The sequence below is a fragment of the Pongo pygmaeus genome, chromosome 16 (genome assembly GCF_028885625.2).
Source record: "Pongo pygmaeus isolate AG05252 chromosome 16, NHGRI_mPonPyg2-v2.0_pri, whole genome shotgun sequence".
NCBI lineage: Eukaryota > Metazoa > Chordata > Mammalia > Primates > Hominidae > Pongo > Pongo pygmaeus.
In genome coordinates this window covers 36,338,460-36,354,362 of record NC_072389.2, presented here as the reverse complement: position 1 = coordinate 36,354,362, position 15,903 = coordinate 36,338,460, and the positions used below count along the sequence as shown (strand labels likewise).

General features: G+C 50.6%; 1 protein-coding gene across 1 annotated transcript in view; it reads right to left on the bottom strand.

The window, feature by feature from the left end:
* LOC134738216 (dynamin-1-like) overlaps positions 1-7,056 on the bottom strand; it is a 39,631-nt gene extending 32,575 nt beyond the window's left edge. Inside the window, exon 1 of the mRNA XM_063652345.1 lies at positions 6,904-7,056. Coding sequence (XP_063508415.1) covers positions 6,904-7,008 — 105 coding nt within the window. The 5' untranslated portion in view covers positions 7,009-7,056. The remainder of the gene's footprint in view (positions 1-6,903) is intronic.
* Positions 7,057-15,903: the final 8,847 nt, after the last annotated feature.

Here is a 15,903-nt window from a genome sequence, read left to right as displayed (position 1 = left end):
CCCTTGGTAGAAAGCCCAACATGCCAGGACCTCAGCCAGAAAGCCAGCATGTGCTCCAGAGCAGGGACAGGGAGAGGCCAACCTGTGCATCCTTTAGGCTTACTGGCTATTTCAGACCATCATCTGCCTCATTTGATCCCAGGACATCTTGGGAGAAGTGAGGAAGACAGGCATCCCTCTCCACATTTTTTAATGGGGACCACTGAGGTCCAAGAGATAGGGAAAAACCGCTTGCCTGGGGCCATGTGCAGTAACTTAATGTGGGTTCACTGGATTCTAGATTCTTCTCATCAAAGCCAATCATATCCCTGCCTCGCCCCACTCCCAGCTCTGCTGCTATGTTTCTTTATCTACAAAACATTCATCAGTTTTCAGAAACACCATAATAACACTCTTTATAGCACTTTATAGTGAAATCTTTATAGCACCGTGTGTCAGGCACCGCCTATTCTTACAGCTGTATGGAAATAGTCATACATCAAATCCTCATGCCAACCTGATGGTAAGCTATTTCATTTCCATTTTACAGATGGGGAAACTGAGGTAACAAGTGTTCAAGTAACTTAGCCAAAGTCCCACAGATAAAAAAACTGGAGGAGCTGGCATTTGAATACAGGCACCCTAGCCCTAGCATCTGAGGTGTAACCACTGCACAACAGTGCCAAGCACATACAAGTACAAGGCTTCGCATATTCCAAGTCTCACTAAAACATGGACTAGGTGCTGGGCATGGTGGTTCACGCCTGTAATCCCTGCACTTTTTGGAGGCTGAGGTAGGAGGATTGCTTGAGCCCAGGAGTTCGAGCCCAGCCTGGGCAACGTGGTGAAACCCTGTCTCTACCAAAACAACAACAACAACAACAAAACAAAAACAAAGAAAAACCTCGCAAAACAAAAATTATCCAGGCACGGTGGTGCATACCTGTAGTCCCAGCTATGTGGGATGCTGAGGTGGGAGGATCACCTGATCCTCGGGAGGTCGAGGCTCCAGTGAGCCGTGATCACACCACTGCACTCCAGCCTGGGCGACAGAGTGAGACCCTGTCTCAAAAAACCTGAAAACCAAAACCAAAAACCATGGACTAGGGGCGCACGAGTCAGCTCAGGACTAAGTACGCATGCAGGAAGTCCACATAAGTCCAGAAGCTGGGCTGTGCTCTCACCCAGGCACCATGTGCTGGGGGCGGGGACGGGGGACAGGCTGCAATCTGTCTCTGAGCAGCCGGCTGCCTTCAAATCCCAGCCCAACTGAGCAGTGGGGAGCAGGTTAAAGGCAGGCTTGGAGCTGGCAGGCTCCGTCTGCCCCACTGTGAGCAGCAGCTTTGAGAGACTCTCCTGCCGGCTGCTCATAGGTGCTGCAGTATCTCTCCTGGCTGCAGGGCTGGCTGGGCTGAGGCCAGGCCAAGGGCCTTCCTTCCCCCTTTCACCCTCTGCCCCTCCCTCAGTGCCCGGGGCCAAACTAAGGCCTTAGGAAGCTACCCTGGCTTTCTGGTCTCCAAGGACTGTCAGCCCTGATGATCAATTTGGTGGCTGTGGGACCAGGCTTAGTCTTGGGTGGCAGCACTGACCTCCAGGAAAGTCACTGTGGCCCCTTCAGGGGCAGGTAACAAACCTGGCTCATTCCCAAGAGAGTAAGGGAGTCTGGTGGATCAACTCCCACGGTTTTCCACCTAGCATATTTGCCAACAGCGGGCAATTCCCTGGTAGGAAGTCCTTCCTTGTACCTCACATGAGCCCTTCCTGCTGCAGCATAGCCACATTACCTTCTGCTAGAAACCCTTCTGCTTCCAAATGCACCCTTTGTTAAATTACTAAGATGTGATTCCATGAGCAACACAGCAATCACAAAAGCCATTGAAGCAGACGGCAGCTGCTACAGGGTTCAAGAATTCCATTCTAGCTGGGGAAAGGCTGTGGGCTTTGCCCCTCCTTCCCCCCCAGCCCCTCCCCGATCTCAGGACACAGAGAAAAGAGGAGCAACATGCGGAGAAGAAAAATGGAAAGATAACAAAGCAAAGGCAGAAAAAAAATTCACAGCCTCTCTTGACCTGCCAAGGACATTTTCCACATCTTTCCCTAGGCTTGGGGCCCAGATAAGGAACCGAGCCTTTTTTTTAAAAATTTTATTATTATTATACTTTAAGTTTTACGGTACATGTGCACAACATGCAGGTTTGTTACATATGTATACATATGCCATGTGGTGTGCTGCACCCATTAACTCGTCATTTAACATTAGGTATATCTCCTAATGCTATCCCTCCCTCCTCCCCCACCCCACAACAGTCACCGGAGTGTGATGTTCCCCTTCCTGTGTCCATGTGTTCTCATTGTTCATTTCCCACCTATGAGTGAGAACATGTGGTGTTTGGTTTTTTGTCCTTGTGTTAGTTTGCTGAGAATGACGGTTTCCAGTTTCATCCATGTCCCTACAAAGGACATGAACTCATCATTTTTTATGGCTGCATAGTATTCCATGGTGTATATGTGCCACATTTTCTTCATCCAGTCTATCGTTGTTGGACATTTGGGTTGGTTCCAAGTCTTTGCTATTGTGAATAGTGCTGCTATAAACATATGTGTGCATGCGTCTTTATAGCAGCATGATTTATAGTCCTTTGGGTATATACCCAGCCTTTCTTGCAGCTTCTGCAGCCTCTGCCTGACAGACCGGCTCAATGGGCCATCTGCTTGGAAGCCTTTCTGCAAAAGCTTCAAAAGTTCCATTTCTCCAGGGAGCTGGAAGCTGGGGAGGTGTCAGCTCCAAACAATAAGGGAAATTTATTAGGGATCAGGGCTTCCAGGAGGATGGTGCCTGCTAATGGGGCCGGATGCACTCCGAGATACAAAGGGTTATTTAATGCGGAAAATCCAAAGGCTCCTTTAGAAGTCAAGTGCTCACACCCAAGGCCCTACACTCTGCAGCCTTCCTTTTCACTCAAAAAACCTGAAAACCAAAACCAAAAACCATGGACTAGGGGCACACAAGTTGGCTCAGGACTGCCAACAGCGGGCAATTCCCCTGTAGGAAGTCCTTCCTTTTACCTCACATGAGCCCTTCCTGCTGCAGCATAGCCACATTACCTTCTACTAGAAACCCTTCTGCTTCCAAATGCACCCTTTGTTAAATTGCTAAGATGTGATTCCATGAGCAACACAGCAATCACAAAAGCCCCATCGCCCTACCCTGTTAGCCCCTACTCCACCCCATCCCAAGTCAGACTTATTCCCCGTCCTTTGCCACTGAGCAAATATTGACTTTCTTTCACTCAGCCTTGTCAATGGAAGTGAGACCAAAGGGACTGGCTATTGTCTCCCTCCTCTCTCCTCTTAGAGGGCAAAGCAAGCTGTCAGCCTCAACAGCTCTGAGCAGGGGCCAACTGAGACAAGCTGAGAAAGAAAAGCATGGTCTTGGAAGTAATATTTCTGTCTTTTGGTCTTTTGTCTTTCTGTCCTCCCTTCCTTCCCCAAGCCCATCTGGGTTTTTTTCACATTTGGCTATCCTGCTGCCCTGTCTGGCTCAAGAGCAGCAGTGTGGCATAGCTGGCATAACTGAGAGAGCTCAGGCCTGGGAATTCAAGTGTCTGATACCAGGTCACCTTATGCTAGTTCTTTAATTTTCTTGGGCTTCCGTGTTCTATTCTGCAAAATGGGAAGGTTGGACCCCATGATCTCAGTATCTAGATCAGGAAGTTCTTTCCTATCAGGACCCATGTCATTTCTGCTGCAGTCAAGGCATTTTACCTTGTGCTCTGATTTTAGAAAAAATGGAAAATAACTGCTTGGTGCTTAACAGGGAGGAAGGAAAGAGCATTGGATTGAGGGTCTACAAGGGCTGGCAAGCTCCATCGCTGGTACTAACATGCTGTGTGATCCTGGGCAAGGAGCTCCCCCTCTCTAAGCCTCAGTTTCCCCATAATCAAAACAGAGGGCTGGATGAGATGATCCCACAGCCCCTTTCAGTGCCTCGTCCTGCCGTGCGACTCATCTAACACATCTCTGTGGAAGGCGATGTTCCCTACTCCTTCAGCTTTTCTCCAAGGCAGCATCTCACAGCCTTTCCTCGTGACTAACCTTGAATGGAGAGATGCCATGCCACTGGCTCGTGTTCCTTAATCATCAGGAGTCTTTTGTCAGCCACACTTCTCTCAGACTCATACTTGCTTGGCCTTTGGCCTTTGTGGCTGAGCTCTTCCTTTCTCCAGGCCCCATGACGAAGAACAGAGCATGCAAACTCCTGGAACCTGCGGCCAGTACACAGCAGGAGGAGGACACAGGACATTGGGGCATTTTGGGGGATTGTGTGCATGGTGACAACTGCAGGACTGTAAACTGTATCCCGCTCCTCCTCTAACTTGAGCCCTCTCTGTGATAACATAGAACCTCAAAAACCCATTCCTTGTGCATTAGTCAATATCACACTACGGACTTCCTATTCCAGGTTGGTAATATTCCCTTTTCACAGATGAGATAATTGAGGCTCAGAGAGGTTGGTAATTTGCCTGAATTCACACAGATATTAAGGAGCGAGCCAAGATGGGAACCTAGATATATCTATCTGCAAAGCCTTAGCTCTTAACCATCAGCGCTCTTACTGAGAAGGGGAGGCCATCGCCTCTCCCCAAGCTGACTTACAGGACTGGAATCATGGGGCAGTGAACATCCAAAGCCTGAACGACTCCAACAAACCTCCCACCCCACCCCGCCCCACCCAGCCTCGGCAAAGGCAGAGCCAGCAGGGTCGTGGATCAACAAAGCCAGAAGGACTTTGCGTCATCTAAACCAAGCTTTCACTTCACATACAAGAAAACTGAGGTCCACAGTGGCGTGTGACTTGCCTAAGGTCACACAGCAAGTCTAGGGTAAACCTCAGTTCTGGCCATGGGGTCCTGGGAGTCCCCCTCCAGGTTGAGCCAGTCCCTTTGCCACTCCTTCCACCTGGGTGTAGACATGCCTTCAGCCACTCACTCCAGGGACATCCGGCCTCATCCCTCTCTGCTTCTCAGTTGGTCCATTCCTAGAAGGTTCAGGGAATGGAGTAAAAGGCCCATTTTGTCATAACCACAGAGGTGTGGCAGAGAGTGGGGAAGGGAGAACCAAAGGAAAACCGGTGTGAGATTATTGGAAAGTCAAGCAGTCTCTCCGTTTCCCATGAAGTTTCTGCTGCAGAATGGTCCTAATGGTCAGAGAGAGAGAGACAGAGAGACAGTGCTGATGCTCCCATTTTGTAGGGAAGCTTTGAAGATGGTAGGGGAAGATCACACTGCAAGTCTACAATCTTTCCCTGCTCCCCATGGCAACTGCTCACAGCTGCCCTGCCACCTGCTTGCTACACAGCTTGTATTATTATTATTAACAATAGCTACCACTCATTGAGGACTTAGCTCACTACTGGACCAAGTATTTACATAAGCTTCTTGTTTAATCCTCTTAACAACCCTAAAATACCACCACTATTCTCATTTTGTTTTGACCACTTAGTAACTGAAGCTCTAAGATATAAAGTAATTTGCTCAAGGTCACACAGCTAATAACCAGTAGAGCCAAGGTCTCCTGGGGACTCCCTCCAGGGGTGTGCCGGGCTTTGAAATTCATATACAGTATTTGTCTCAAGTTGTCTCGACTCTGGTGACAGAAGTGGGAGGGCAATGCATTGGGAATTCCTGGAGACCACCTGCTCCCATCACCCAGCCAAGCCCACTTCCTGCTCCTCAGACACCAGCCCAGAACTGCAGCCACGGAATTGTGGGGTTGCAAGGGCCTGAGAAGTTATCTAGTTCTACCTTCTCAATGTACAGGGGAGGAAAGCAAGAAAGGGCCTTGCCCAAGGTCACACAAGGTCACAAAATTGGAGGCAGAGCCCGTAAATTAAACTCAGCTCTCGTCTCAAACTGGGACTCGCCCGCAAAACCCTAATGCCCAGTATGAAGTTATTGTCTCATATCAACTGAAGACAGAACAAGAGTTCATCCCAAAAAGGAATTAGATTAGACTTTCCTATGGCAAGGACTGTCACATTGCACAGTGGGGTGCTCCAGGCTATTGTAGTGGAGATCTTTCTAAAATGAGACGATTCCTTCAGATCTTCCTTATCTGAGATGAATGCAGCCCTGTCTGGAGGTAGAGAGCAGACAGCATGACCTTGTGAGGTCCTTGACATCACCCTTTAACCTATGGTCATCTGTCTGTCACAGCAAACCTTTCCCTAGGAAAGAATCTGCCCTCTGCAAAGAATCTGCCCTCTGTAATGCTGGAAAGCAGGCCTTTCTCCCCATCAGCTGGATTCTGAGAGTGGGGAGAGATGACCAATCAACAGGCTGAGGGTGTCACAGCCCTGCTACTTTGGGATGGGGGGTGCAGTAGGGGAGCTACAGTCTTCCCAGAGGCTAGGTCATTCTACCCAGCTGCACCCCACCCCATCCTTTCAGTGGGCGACACCTGCAGGGTATTGGGACTGGGAGAAACCTCAGATACCTTAAATTCCAAACCCCATTTTCCAGACGAAGATACTGACGCCCAGAGTGGGTCAGTGAGTTGCCCAAGGTCATAGGACAGGTCAGAATGGAAGCTTTCGGACTCTCCCTGGGGCGCTGGGTTCACAGCTCCACGTTGCCACCCCCTGCCCCGGAAGTGAGCACTGAACTCACTTAAGAGAGGCCAGTGACCAAAGGCAGCGATTCCCAGGTGCAGAGGCTCGGGCAGGCGTGCCCATGAGCTTGTTCCCCCGCGCACCCTCCCCCACCTCGTCCCTATCCCTGTCTTGGGCACCATGCGCCTCCATCATGCTGAGATTCAGAGCGGTGCAGTGGCTTGTCCAAGGTCACACAGCAAACTGAGTAGGGCCCTCGTTTCCACTGCCCAGCTGCCCCCTCCCATCGCCCACCCGGGTCTCTGCAAGCTTACCAGGATCCCCAGGAGCCTGCTTCCTCCAATGCACAGAGCCGTGGCGCGTGTCAAAGTGTGGGAAAGTTCCTGGGAGAGGAAGGGGTGGAAAATGCAGCCGCTCATCTCAACCCTGGACTGCTGCGGCAAGGCGGGGGCGCTCAGAAAGGCAGCCAGTCCTGCGCACCGCCGGTGCCTCCGGCACACCCCACTCTGCGCCAGGGGCTCCCCAGTGTCGCGCGAGCATGGTCTTCCAGCTCCTCCTCAGCGAAGCAGGCGCGGCGGGGTCCCACGCGCCCTGCACCCACTTCTCTCCGCACGCCCACTTCATGCACCTCCCCGCGCCCTTCCCACTGCTTCTCTGCGGCGAGTCGTCTTCGCTTCCCCGCAGGTCCCCGGTCCCAGCGCTAAGGCACCACGGCATCTCTCGCCTTCTCTCCGCGTTGGACCCGGGCTCTCCGCGGGGAGAAGTAGGTTGGGGGCGAGGGGTTCCCGAGATAATTCAGGACACCTCCCCCGGGTCTAGCCAGGTAATTCCGACGCCCATGGATTTCCGGATTACAGTTCCCACCGCGGGCTCAGTCCTATTCTTAGTTTATCCCGCGGTGAGCGCCAAGCTCCAAAAGTCGGAGTGTCACCGTTTGGCGACCCCGCGTCCGCCCGCGCCTCAGGCCCTAGAGGTGGCCACTGTCGGTCGAGGCACGGCTTCGCTCGGGACTACTGGCTGTCTCCCGTGGGGTGCCCCGCCTGGGGTTCCCTCTTACCCTGGGACGTTCCGGGGCGCGTTCACCCTGAGCTGGTGGAGAGGGCGGGGACGGGGACGGCTGGGGTCCCGAAGTCCAGGTCCCTCTTCCCACTTCCCCGCCGGCCCTGCTGCTGCGGCCCTCGCTCCCACGCTCGCTCGCTCTCGATTCTCTCCCTCTCTCTCTTCTCTTCCTCTCTCTCTCTCTGCAGTACTAACAACCTGATCCCGCTTCCCCCGCCCGCCTCTTGAGATGCTCCTCACATCCGCCTGCACACAGCGCGTGCGGCCCCTCCGAGGGCGATCCCCGCAAACCGCGACGCAGGGCCCCAGCCCCAGGCAATCCCCGCTGCGAGAGAGGCCGCCTCCTTGCGCCCGCGCCCCCGTTCTCCAGTCAGTACTGCCGGCGGAGGGGGAAATGGGCGACAGGGGCAGGGGAGGTGTGTGCGGGAGGGACTAGGCTGGGGGAGAGGGGTTTAAACTGGCGCGGTCCTACAGAAGTTTGAGGAGGGCGGGGCCGGCTCCGAGCCCCCGGAGCCCTACGGGACTCCCCCGATTCTGCAGAGGAGTCCCCGCCAGCTCAGTGCACTCCTGCAACACTCCCCACCCCACCCGCCAGCTCCGAGTTTACAGCCTCTCGGGTCTGGGGATTGGCTGGGGGAGGGGACGGCGGGGAGGGGACACCCTGGCTGTAGGGAACTGCGTGCGGGCGGGGGTGGGAGGGAAACGATTTGCTTCAGGAGAGACCGATGAAGGTTTTCCTGAGTCAAGGGAGAGAAGGGAGGGAGAAGAGAGATGGAACAAAAGGCAGATGCTGGAGGGGAAGGGGAGCTGGGGAGTTCGCCCCGAGGGCTCCGGCAGCCCGCGATCCCCTGCCTGTCTGTCCCGGAGGGTGAGGTCAAGGCTGGGGCCAGGGCTCTTCACGGGCCACCTGGAGAGGGGAGAAAGGGGGATGGAGGGGTACGGGGTTGGGGAAGAGGAGGAAGAGCGTCTGCTGGCACAGGACCCTCTGCCTGCTCCCAGATAGGAACCTAGCAGAAGGGCTCTGCCATGGACCCAACACCTCCTACCTCCGCAGATCTGCTTTCTCCCACTTGGGAAAAGCGAGGCTGACACCCACTGTGAGCACCAGGAGAGGCAGGAAGTACCGGGAGCCTGGGCAGCACTCCTGTGCCTCAGTCTCATCCTTGGGCCTCACCCTCAACCTCCAACCTCACCCGATAAGACCCCGGGGCCCCAACTCGCCAGGTGGAATTTCTGCTGCTGTCTGGCCATGAACTGCCCCTGACCTTCCCAGCTCCACCCCATCCTCGCCCTCTCCCCTCAGCCTTTTCTTCACCCTCCATGCAGCTGCTTTCTGTTTGCCTTCTGCTCTGCACACTCAGGACCAGGACTCGAGTTTGGTGTTTGACCCAGGAAGTGACATTCCTCACCCCCCCAACCCACACACACAAAAATCCTGTGTGCATGTGTGTTGGGCAGGGGCAGTCATTCAGGGCTTTCCAGGGCTTCTCATCCCCACAGAGTCTGGGGAACTGGGAAATTCCCAATACCCGCAGTGAATCACCCTTCCTCCCTTCCTCCAGGCATCCCCCGCCCCAGGACATAGACCTCACTCCGGAAGCCGGAAGCCGGGGACTGCAGTGCTGCAGCACCCGCGGCTCCTGGCCGGCCTGGAGCCTCTCTTCAGAAGGGCAGCAGCTCGCTTGTCACAGACCCTGGACGGCAGAAAAGCTGATTCAGGGATTTCCGGACTGCTCGTCCAGTGGGGGAGTGTGCATCTGTATACCTGGGTGTTGGGAAGGGTGTGTGCGTGTGTTCATGTGTGGGCTGGGGGAGAGGACCCACGCCTGAGACCCTCTAGTCAGGTCTGCTGATCCCTCACTGTTCTTCAGATGGAAAGGGGGACCTGGGGTAAAGAGCTCAAGGTCAGATGCTCAGCAGGAGGGCACCAGGGGTTTCCCCCCACTCTGCTACACTCCCGTAACCTACACCCACCACGTCACCCCACACTGAGGAGGGGACCTGTCACCTGAGATGGGTGTGTGGGCTGAAGAGCAGTACCTGCTGCTCCTCTTCGGTTTCTCCCTGGGGAGAGAAGTGCTTCTGTTTTGAAATCTCCCCCAAATCTTCTTTTGCTAGCAGGAGGGAGGATGGGACTGAAATTTCATTCAGCAGGCTGGATTCAGGTTCGACTTTGGGATTTCCTGATGCTAAGGGTCTGGGGCAGCATCTTGCTTGACAGGGAAAGCTTATGCCTTCATGATTGGAATGTAGTGCTGCTTAGACGAAAAGGGACGGATGAAATGACCCCCATGGTTCTTTCTGATAAAATGGACCAAGAGACGCCTGAGCCTTACACAAAGCTGCCTCCAGTAAAATAAAGTCTAGTTACAGAAAATAAAGCACTTCTGTAAGGTTATGTCTGCTCCTTCTGAAAATACCGTGTTTAATGTGTATGCTGCCTCCAATGTGTCCTTTCCCCTCTTGGGCAGAAGTGGAATTCTGATGGCCTGTGGAAGGATTGGGTGACATTTGCATAGGCAGTGGCTGGGCCAAAATGGGGGAGGATGGGAACACGGTGGGTCCCTGGAGAAAACACAGCTGTGCTTCATTCAGAGCCCCCTCAGGCCCCAGAGGACCCTTCCCCTGATAGGGCTGACAATGACAGCCTGACAGTCTTAATTTCACTTGATTCTTATCGACTTTCCCAGGAGGCAGCAAGGCGAGGAAGGGATAATTCTTCACTCCATTGAGGCACAGGGAGCCCTCAAAGGGTGGATGACTCACCCAAGGTCCTGAGGTAGGTTCCTATCTTACCCTGGGGTTTTATGTTTCTATTCTCAACACTAACATTTCTCATTCCTCCACAAGTTGAATTGCTCACTCCAGCCAACTGAAGCATGCTTTTCTTGACACAGTTAGCTCAAGGCACACGGTTGGTATTAAAAAAAAAAAAAAAAAAGCATTATGTCAACTTCGTTGATCAACAAAAGTGATGGCTCCACTGCAAAGTCAAGTTGATAGTGCCTGGGCCTCTGAGTTCAAGAGCCTTCTAGACAAAGGGCTCTGAGCTGAAACATGAGCATGCACACATATGCCTGTGGCTGGGTCTAATGAGATAATTTGGATACTTGGTTGTTATCCTTGAGCATTTTCCTGCCTCATTAATGCACGTGTAGCCAACACAGTAATAATCATAGCTGATAATGGCTAAAGCTGAGGACTTTCCTGAGCCAGGCAGTGGCTTTAAAAACTTTAAAGTTTTCAGATAGACTCTCATTAAATAATTTCTGTTTTTCTGATCAACAAACTGAGACTCACTATCACATTTGGGATTAAGTTAAAAAAAGAAACGGAGGCTTAAATACTTGCTTAAAGCAAGTATTTCACAGCCAGCAAGTGGCTAAGTTGGAACTTGAACCCAGGCAGTCTAGCCCCGGGATCCTGTGCCCTTACCCATCATCCAATGTTGGCTACACAAAACTAAAGTGTACACATTTTCAACTGTAGTTTAAATGACACACACACACACACACACACACACAGTTGGTGGTTGTGCCGCCCTGAGCCTCCAGTAGGCGAGGCTGACCAGATGGGTCCGGCAGAAAGGTGCTGGGTCAAGGGAGGAGGGGGCAGTCGGGAGCGCGCGCACGCTCTGGACTTGTGCACCCTCGGAAAAGGGTGCGCGGAGGGGGTAGGGGCGACGGGGACGGGGGCGGGGTAGGGGCAGCCCTTTCCCAGGCGGTAGCGGGGGCGGTGGTGCTGTTGCCCTTTTAAGCTGCAGCTTAACAGGGGCCACGCCTCCTGTCGGTGGAGTCGGTTACAAAAGGAGCAGCCCCCCAGGCCGCCACACAGCTCCCGCCAAGGCCTCGAGCCCCTTGCCATTTTCTAGCCGCGCTCCCAGGAGGGTCGAGGCGGCAGGGAGAAGAGAGTCTTGCGGCTCACAAGAGCTCGGCCAGGCGGCCCCGCGGGGTGGTCGCGGCCATGACAGCGGCTCCAGACGGCTCCCCTTCCACGCCCTTCCCGCCGGAGATGAGGGGAAGATGTCTGTGTCAAGATTCAAGGCCAAACTGAAGTTGCTGGCGTCTGTCTTCCACAGGAGGCTCAGCTGCGGCTCACGCTCCACTGCAACATGAGGTGAGGCGCCCGGCGGCCTCGAGGGGCAGGACGAGGGCGGAGAGGGGGCGCCCGGAGTCCCGGGACAAAGGGGAACCTGCCCCGGAGAGGCTCCCCGCCCCTTTCTCCCGCAACTTGCCCTGCCCCGCCCCGGGACTGCGCGAGGCTTGGGTGGGAGGAGGCGGACGGCGCCTCTGTCTCTCCGGCTCCTCGTAGGAGGCTGTCTTGGGGGCTACTGGCCCCTCTCAGCCCCCGTCGCTGCGCCCCGAGGTGGGGGCCCGCGGTGGCGGGAGCTCTCTTGCGACCCATGGTCGCTCTCAGTCAGCCGGCCTGCTCCGGGGACCGCGACAGGGCGGGGCATGGCGGCTTTTGAGCCCAGGCGGGGAAGGGCAAAGGCCTTTAAGATTTTCAGTGTTCGAAACCAGCCTGGCTAACATGGTGAAACCCCATCTCTACTAAAAAATACAAAAATTAGCCCGGCGTGGTGGCAGGCGACTTAATCCCAGCTACTTGGGAGGCAGAGGCAGGAGAATCGTTTGAACCCGGGAGGCGGAGGTTGCAGTGAGCCGAGATCGAGCCATTGCACTCAAAAAAAAAAATACAAAAAAACAAAAACAAAAAAAACAACAACAAAAAAAACAACTTTTTTTTTTTTTTTTTTTTTTTTTTTAGATAAAGTCTCACTCTGTCGCCCAGGCTGGAGTGCAGCGGCACAATCTCGGCTCACTGCAGCCTACGTCTCTTGACAGTCCACGGGTTGAAGCTATTCTCCTGCCTCGGCCTCCGTCCGGAGTAGCTGGGATTACAGGCGCCCGCCACCACGCCTGGCTAACTTTTGTGTCTTTAGTAAAGACGGGGTTTCACCATGTTGGCCAGGCTGGTCTCAAACTCCTGACCTCAAATGACCCACCTCTGCCTCCCGAAGTGTTGGGATTCCTTCAATCCAATCAAGTTGACACCGTGTATTAACCATCACAAGTGTCTTCAGAATTGTCACTCTTTTCTGCCGTGACCTCCCTCTCCTGGTTTGCAGACCCGTGCTCCTCCTGTGGCACGAGGATGGGGAGGTGCTGGCAGGAGAGCTTTCTAGCTCCTGAGTTAAAAGGCAGAGATGGAGTCTGTTTTAAGATTTTGCTGCTGTGTTGAGTTATATTAAAAAACATTTTGTCTTTTCTCTCTGGTTTTCACACTCATAGTAAGAGGCCATCAAGATAGGCTTCCTATATGGGAGGGTGATTCTTACCAACTGTAGTTGGGACAAGTACGGTAAAGAAAGATTCTTCTGGAAAAAAGTGGTCCCTCCATTATATGGATTGGGTTTGTGGCCTTCTCAAGCCCAGCAGTCTGATTCCATCTGCTTTGTGTCTTCCGGCATGTCCTTGTAGTTTTGGTTCACTAAGGATATTCTCCTTGTATCTGTTATTTTTCTGCTGCTGCGGCAGACTTACTCTTTTTAGTAAAATATTGTCATTTTGGTGGGGTTTTGGAAAGAGGACCAGGCCACATCTTGAAATGAAATTCATTTTTGGATTTTACCACCCTCACTTTTTGTTTTGATTAAATTACCGTTTCTGAAGGGTGGGGGCTCAGCTTTATCATTTGCAAAATGAAGGATAGTAACTGGGCTGATGGTTACAGACGTGGATGCATGTCAGAATCACCTCAGAGAGCTTTTTAAAAACAGATTCTCCCCAGCACTTTGGGAGGCCGAGGTGGGCGGATCATGATGTCAAGAGATCGAGACCATCCTGGCCAACATGGTGAAACCCCGTCTCTACTAAAACTATAAAAATTAGCTGGGCGTGGTGGCACGTGCCTGTAGTCCCAGCTACTTGGGAGGCTGAGGCAGGAGAATGACTTGAACCCAGGAGGCGGAGGAGGCGGTGAGCCGAGATCATGCCACTGCACTCCAGCCTGGCAACAGAGCAAGACTCCGTCTCAAGAAAACAAAAACAAAAACAGATTCTCTGGGTATGCTTTGAAATGAGCATTTCAAAAATGCTCTTTCAATCACTGATGCAACCAGTCTTTGGGACTTTTAGGCTAAGTATATATTCTTTAGATACCCAGAATAGTTTAATTTGAAATATAACAATTTAGGGAAATGAAGAAGGGGTGAATTACATTTTGGAAGCTGCTGCTTGCTTCCTTTTTCCATTTAGTTTTTAGAAGACAAAGAATGTCTAAAGAGATGCAGATTTAAAGGAAATATAAGTTAATTCTGCATGGGTATGTTTATCTACATGGCTTTCTCCTGCTCACTAATCCAGAAGAGTTCTAACACCTTCTGCGATCATGGGTTTTTTTTCTTAAGAATTACTCCATCAGAGTATCTAAGAACAGGTGCTTAGATACTGCTGAGACCTTTGTTGGTCTTACTTGATCTCTGGATCCTAGTTTCTTAATCTTCTACATATTCTGGGTTTTAACCTGTACTGGCCTTCATGGTTAAAGATGCATTTATATACTGTGCCCTGGCCAGGAAGCTTATCTTTTGAACTTTGCCCAAACTGGGTATGAAGGCCCTTCCTAAAACCCCATTAAATTCATTTCTAAACTTGATCATTGTAAATTGTGTCAGTTGGTAAATTCTGTCTTGTAGGGAGGTATTTTGTAGTAAATAACATGTTTTTAAAACTAAAATTTGCCTTTTAGTAAGGTGGTAAGCATTTCATAATTCTTAGTTTTGTCAAGTGGCTATAAATGACACATCTGATCTTTTAAAATGTAAGGCAATTGAATTTATGTAATGATTCAGGCTTTTCAAAGTTAAAAAGGTAGTTATTTTAAGGAATGGATAGTTTGTGATATTTATTTTAAACAAAATAAGCCATTGATCTTATACACATAGCCATGTATGTAAAATGTTTTCTTATTTTAAATTAGATTATGTTTTAACATTTTTTTCGGTTTTGCTTTGTATTTGACTGATTGCTTTTCTTTATTCCTAACTCTTTTATTCTTTGTTCCGTTTTTAAAAGCTGATAACTGTTGTTTTTCAAATCAAAGTTGGATTTAAAAATAAACATTTAATTTTAATAAGCTCTCTGATAGTGGCACTGCAGTGACAGATGGTTGAGAGTTTATCCCTAAAGTTGTGGCACTGGTCTTCTAATGGACTCACCCTTTATTCAGCCTGTGTAGCCCTGGCAGATTCTTTCTCTATTTCAGAATGGGACAACAGAAGAAGTGACTTCAGAGGAAGAGGAAGAAGAGGAGACGGCTGAAGTAGGTATTTTATATAAGAATGACATTTCATAAATGTCATCATTTTTGATTTGAGGAATTCTCTAAATCTCCTTTGTAAACTACTATTAATGTGGAATAATTGAAAGCACGTTGTATTGGGAATGGAATATAATTTCTCACCTCTGGCTTTACCTCTAACGGATGATACGCCTTTGAGAAAATTGCTTTATCTGAATTCTTTGGATTTGATTTTCTGGAAAACAAAAGCTCTTAACTTTTAGCACCAAAGTTGTACTTATATTTAATACTAATCAGTCCTTAACCTGTATTTGGTTATTTTTAGGAAAAGGAACTACTAAGTTTAAAAAATGTTATGTTTGCATAAAAGGAGAATTTGAGAACATGTTATGGACTATTCACCAGAAGTAGTGACACTGTCTCTTGTTGAAAAATCATCAAGGAATTTTCTCTTAGTCTGTTTTATGCTGCTATAACAGAATACCAGAGACTGGGTAATTTATAAAGAACAGACATTTATTTTCTAACAGTTCTGGAGACTGGGAAGTCCAAGATGAAAATACCAACATTTGGCATCTGAGGGCCTTCTTGTTGCATCCTCACATGGTAGAAGGCAGAAGGGCAGGAGAGCAAGCTAGTCCAATGTGTGAAGCTTCATTCATCAGGGCCTTAATCCCATTAAGGAGGAAGGAGCCCTCTTGGCCTAATCACCTCTTAAAGGTCCTATTTCTTAATATCATCACATTGGCAACACCTGAATTTTGGAGGGAACACATTCAAATGGTAGCAAATTTAGTAGAGCACATTCCAAAGACATTGAGCCTAGGCCAGTTGTCAGTCATGGGTATAATTTTAGATATTTTCAGGCTCTGAAGCTTTGCATTTAAATTCAAACTTTGAAACAAAGATCTGTGTCTCTGCATTGAGCAAATAGAAGGTATGTGAATTTTATG